The sequence below is a fragment of the Scophthalmus maximus genome, chromosome 14 (genome assembly GCF_022379125.1).
Source record: "Scophthalmus maximus strain ysfricsl-2021 chromosome 14, ASM2237912v1, whole genome shotgun sequence".
NCBI classification, from domain to species: Eukaryota; Metazoa; Chordata; class Actinopteri; order Pleuronectiformes; family Scophthalmidae; genus Scophthalmus; species Scophthalmus maximus.
This window is the reverse complement of record NC_061528.1, coordinates 1861501-1867500: the sequence shown is the minus strand read 5'-3', so window position 1 is coordinate 1867500 and position 6000 is coordinate 1861501. Positions and strand designations below refer to the sequence as shown.

General features: G+C 48.5%; 1 protein-coding gene across 1 annotated transcript in view; it reads right to left on the bottom strand.

The window, feature by feature from the left end:
• Positions 1-6000, bottom strand: part of vwa8 (von Willebrand factor A domain containing 8) — a 45556-nt gene that overhangs the window by 15474 nt on the left and 24082 nt on the right. Inside the window, exons 27-37 of the mRNA XM_035604309.2 lie at positions 5655-5763; positions 4876-5014; positions 4485-4672; positions 3110-3229; positions 2831-2895; positions 2471-2596; positions 2269-2351; positions 1972-2123; positions 1585-1792; positions 1404-1485; positions 1099-1303 (exon numbers count right to left, since the gene is read on the bottom strand). Of these exons, the coding sequence (XP_035460202.2) occupies positions 1099-1303; positions 1404-1485; positions 1585-1792; positions 1972-2123; positions 2269-2351; positions 2471-2596; positions 2831-2895; positions 3110-3229; positions 4485-4672; positions 4876-5014; positions 5655-5763 (1477 nt within the window). The remainder of the gene's footprint in view (positions 1-1098; positions 1304-1403; positions 1486-1584; positions 1793-1971; positions 2124-2268; positions 2352-2470; positions 2597-2830; positions 2896-3109; positions 3230-4484; positions 4673-4875; positions 5015-5654; positions 5764-6000) is intronic.

The window sequence follows — 6000 nt, the reverse complement described above, 5'->3', positions numbered from 1 at the left end:
GTGCTGACAGGAAACCTGCACACACACAATGTGTGTGTGTGTGTGTTGATGTCAACAGTGGTGTAATGGAGAAATGTCAGACGGAGATTAACAGACGTGATCTCTGTTATTAAAAACCTCTGACAAGCTTAGATGAAGTTTTCCAACCTTTTCCCTTGTTCTCGTCTGATTTTTTCATACTCTGGGTCATAAAACGAAGTATGTGGCAGCAGGTCATGCGTGTGTATGTGCCACATGTCAACAGGTGAGCTTCGCACGCAGGTGAGTTGTGTAAACAGCTGCGGAGGCGGCAGGTATGTCTAAATAACACCGAGCACAGGGAGAGTCTGTGTGACGCTGACCTGCAGTGACCCGCATCGGACACGAGCTGCCCGCATAGGAACGCTCCTGTGTGTGTGTGTACACTGTAAAATACATTCTCCTGATGTCGCAAATGCAGAAAAAAGAGGCGTATTCGTACCCAAATACTACAGAAGTGCTGAACTGCCACAGTTGAAGTAAATGATCTTATGATCTCTTCTTAAGAAGACTACTAAAGATCTCGTTATATCAAGAAACACTGTAGAAGTTTTTGATTCCACTGTGGCAGTTCACTGCTTCTGTAAAATACACAAAACTCATAAAGTCATCTTATCTAAATCATCTTTTAGATGACAGATACATTATCTATGATCGGCCTCCTTGATGCTTTCATTTCAGTTCATGTTGCGTCTTCTTCTGCTCTCAGATCGACAGATCACTTCACCCATGGTCCTCTTTCTTCCAAAAGAATGTGCTCATGTATGTGGGCACCTTGACAATGGTCTCTCTCAGTGTGCCGGTCTGAATGTTCTGACCCACCACAGCTGGAGGTCAAACCTAAATGCATCATCAGCACAATGCCCGTCCACTTAGAACCCCCCCCCCCCCAGCCGGGTCACCTCGGGGGCCTGGAAACACTCCGGAATCAGGAATGTTTCAACAGCTAACACATTGTACCACAGAGTGAGGAGGAGGAATGTAGAGTGACAAGCAGCTGTAAATCTGTTCACTCTCTTGTGTTTTAGAGTAACACTGCCCCTTGGTGGTGGTGAACGGAACTGCACACTGTGATTTCACCTGTAAGGGACGGCCGTCCTCCGTGCCGATCATGTTCCTCCACTCCATGAGCGACCGCTGCAGGCTGTCCAATCCTGTCTCCCACAGCCGCACGTACCCGCCCATGTCCACCGTGACCACGCCCCCTGAGCCGAGCGGCGCCACGAGCACGTCGGACTCGGACACCTTGGACAACCAGCTGGTGTACGGCGACACGCTCGTCGACCTGCCAGTCACGAGACACAGTCACTCAGGGACATCGTCGACACATTCTCTAATATTTTCTCGAACATTAAAACGTTCCTCACGGGTGAGTTGTGTTTTACCTCGGCACAGGAACGTATTTGACCTTTTTGGAGTTCAAGTCAGTGACCTCCAGGTACGCCGCCGTCATCGGAGGTGTGACATCTGAGAGACCAATAAGAAAACAAACATTCTGCGTTTGAATTAATTTGCTCTGCTCTGTCAACAAAATACATTTTTATTTTAAATGATCTTTACTCTGACCTTTGGGGTAGATCTCCCTCAGGGGAACCTTGGCGGGCGGCAGTGCTCGGACCACCTGATTGGCCGAGAGCAGAGCGACGCAGTTGTCCCGTTTGGCCGAGCCGGACCCCCGCGGCCCGCCACTCAGGAGCATGTGAGCGCCGCTCTCGCCGCTCCTCATCGCCGACAGGTCGACGGGCCTCTTGAAGCTGTACACCTCGTTCGGGGACTGGAGCCAAATCATAAATCATATCACATACAAAGATCCACACGTTCAGAACTATGGCAAGCGACGAGATATACGGTATTTTACCAGACATCTTTTTATTTATGTATTTTGGTTTTACATGTCCCCTAAAATTAACCCACAGTTTCCACCATTATCTTTTTCCCAACTGTAAATCTCACCATGAGGTCCGGGAAGCCCACGACGACGCGTGCGTAGGCGCCGATGTCGGCCAGCACGCGGTTGGGCGAGACGATCTTCTGGTCCAGAGCGGCGCTGAGGTTCTCGTTGGGCAGCTGCTCGCAGGACAGCATCTGTGGCGCGGACGCCTCGGCTGGAAAGAGGACGGGAATGAAGAGAGAAATTTAATAATGTGTGGGAAGTTGTAGGAAGACGACTGATGATCTATTTCTTATCATAGCCAGTAGGTTGTGACCTTTGTGGACTGTGATGTCTTTAATAAAGTGAGGTCCTCATACCCGAGTCGTCACTGATGCTGTGGAGCTGACACACTCCGGCGTCCTCGGCCGCCATGTGCAGGGGCTTGGTCAGCAGGAACTTCCTGTTTGGGTGGAGAGAAAAAACAAAGACATCAGTATCGTACAATATAACAGTCTGTTATAATTAATAATGTAAAAAAAAGTCCTGGAGGTTTGGCGTCGAGATGCCGCGCTCACTCACTTGTTGCTGTTGTTCTCCAGCAGGAGCCAGCGGTCTTCTGCCACGAGGAAGACGGACTTCAGCTTGATGGGGAGGGAGATGGAATGAACCCGGCCCTCCAGCACGTCCAGCACCTCCAGCTGGCTCCTGGAGACACACACACACACACACACACACACACACACACACACACACACACACACACACACACACACACACACACACACACACACACACACACACACACACACACACACACACACACACACACACACACACACACACACACACACACACACACACACACAAACACAAACACACATACACGATTGAGCCCGTGTGGTTTAACACAGTGTTGTGGATGTTCTGGAGTCTTCTTACCCGTCCTCCTTGTAGAAGAGGAGCCAGTTCTTGTGAGCGAAGTCGCGGCACATTTTATGTCCCCCCTGCAAAAAAAAAGAAGTTCATAAGGGAATCGGAGATGGCAGAAGTCACCGCCAGTCACATGATGGGATTTCCAACCGCAATTTAAAAGTATCTGCATAAACTCCATGAAAAACATTTTGAAACTGGTCACATTGAAAAAAGCGAAATAATATATAACATGTCAAGTTTCTATCTTGGTTGAACAGCGGAGATGATCCCTGAACATCCTCTGACCTGCGGCTCTTTGCTGCTCCACCAGTTGGACGCTCTGCTGACGGGTTGATCGGCATCTGGAGACAACATGAGGCGCCGCACGGCGCCGGTCACCATGTCCACGTGGAGCAACGTGTTGCTCTGGTGGATCAAAGACACACGGAGAGAAAGTGGAATTAAAATTGCTTTACAGGACTCAATCAAAAATATACTGACACCCGCAGACAAAACTTTGTTGATCCTGATGTAAAACAATAAAAATCACATGCCAGAAAAATTATATTTCCACTGACAGACAGAGAGAAAGTTATGTAATTTACTTAATTCAATTAATGTCCAACATGTTTTTAATGTCATTGACGTGGAAACACAGTCACACACGGTGAGTCACTTCTACACGACGACCAGCAGAGGGCGCTCTCCTCCAGGGTGTGACTGCTGTCGTCCAGGTCACTGTAACTGATGTCAACACTTCACTGCAACAGTTCAGATCGACTTGTCGTCTGTCGCTGCCGCTGCTCTGTGTGTGTGTGTGTGTGGGCATCATTCAGGAGGAGGATGTCTCAGTGTGTGTGTGTGTCTGTGTGTTAGAGAGGAGGCTTTCATTTGTGACGCACTAGGCTTCATCTTCAATTGAGTTTTATGAGAAGGAGCCACGGGGGAGCTGGCCCTCGGCCCCCGTCCCCCCGGCCGCCCTGCTCCTCACTAATCGTTTCCTCATGGCCTCCAATTCCTGACATACTCACTACTGCCCCCCAACAAATCCCATTTCCTGATTCTAAACATACACCGAGTGTGTCAGCACACGTGTCCTCGTGGATGTTGATGCGTCCTGTGACCTGTCGGGGGAGTTTCACTGAAGCCTTGTGGAACATGCTTCTGCGTATGTAGACACAAGTGTGTGTGTGTGTGTGTGTGTGTGTGTGTGTGTGTTTGCACCCCCCCCGCCCTGATTTTCCTGGAAGGCCAGTTGACCTGCGAGTGAACTCGTGTCGTCTGGACCTCTTCATTTTTAGACAGACGTACAGTAACTGGATCCATCACAGAGGTATTTTTAGAAAAACTCCTCCTCCTCTTGTCTAATATGCGGCAGCTGTTAAACTTCTCTGGTTGGATTAGAGAAATATCAACTAAAGAACGAGCATTGTTCTCGTCTGACGCTCTGCTGTCACAGGACGCGAGTCAGAGTCAACAACCACTAACCACCAAAACCACTTTAAGAATCTCTAACAGACTCGCGCTCTGCTATTTTGAACATTCGAGAGCAATCTGTGGTTTCGTCCACCAGAAAAGAAAAAGGACGTCAGACAAAGACACAGTTAGTGTTTGAGACGTTCATAAAACGGTCAACACGTTGTTGAACTCGTACAACACCGACGTCCGTGTGTGCACCCACCTGCTCCTCGTGCAGCACCACCTGTCCGTCCAGGGGACTCCCCAGGGGGGCCACTGTGACGAGCGGCTGCCAGACGCCACTGATGGTCCTGGGGAAGACGTCATACAGCTCCACGCACTGGAGCGTCTCGCCGCGCTCCCTCATGGAGAACAGCGACACGGGGTTACACGTGGCCACGTACAGCAAGTCTGCACAAAAACAACAACAGAGGGAACTTCATTCATTATTATTTTTCAATATTCCATCTGCAGATATTTGATTATTCTTCATAGACTTAATTCACTGGATCCTCTAATAATCCCCTGAATGAACACGGAGTCTGCAAAAGGGGATGACAGACTGTGTGTGTGTGTGTGTGTGTGTGTGTGTGTGTGTGTGTGTGCTTGTGTACCATCTTTGGTGGCGACATCGCAGATGATATTGACCTCGTTCATGGGAATCTGCCAGTGGGCTTTCTCTTCGCTGAAACTCAAAGCCCTGCTCTCCTGCCTGTCGCAGGGGAATCTCTGGACACGCAGGAACACCGGGCCCTGGAAACATGGGACGCACAACACAACACAACACAAGAGTGTTGAACCACAAAACACACACATAAATCACACACCATATATGAAGAAAACACTGACCACAGAGCAGTTCTCACAACAGATAAAGAATAGAAATCACAGAATTGGAACATCTCAAACTTCTCCTGAAGTCTTAAAAAAACGGGCTCAACATGCTCGGACAGTTCATAACGATCGAACAAGACCAAATAGTTTCACTGACATGAACGAAATTTGGTGAGCGCATGTGTCATGTTTGGACCTGGTTAAAAAAAAGACTCTGGAAGCCATTACCTCAGACCAACAGGAAGTAAGTCGGCCATTTTGAATTTAGTGTGCACATAATTGGTGCATTTTTCTTACATTGTACTTTCACAAACTCCTCCGTCAGATTTCACGCGCCCGACTTCAAATTTGTGGCATGTCATCTGAAGGCCCACGGGATGAAAAGTTATTAAAATCGTGAATTTTCATCACAGTCAGTCGTCGTGACGGCGTCGGCGAATTCCGGCGTATTTCCATCCTTCGTACATGCTTAGATCTGAACAATAATTCAGATCTAAGCATATATATATATATGAATACCCTTTCAAAGATTGTTTTTCCCTCGATGTATGTGTGTTACCTTGACGTCTATGGGGTGCGTCTCGGTGGGACAGAGCAGTTTGCGGCGAGCGTTGCCACTTTGGTTTATCGTCCAGTATCCCGTCATCGTCGCCTCGGGCAGGGGCAACCTGAAAGTTCAAAGGTCAACATGGTAACAACCTGCCTGGGTGGGACCTGATGAAGTCACACACTGTTGAAAGATCTCACTAGGGGCTCGACGTGGCCGCTTCAGAAGCTTTATTCTGTTTTGAGAGAGATTTCTTCAGAAAGCAAAAGGTTTTAATTTGATTCCAAACGGGGCTAAACCAATATATGTCAGATAAGGGACTCTGTGTGTGTGTGTGCGGCCAGATGTTTACTAGTTT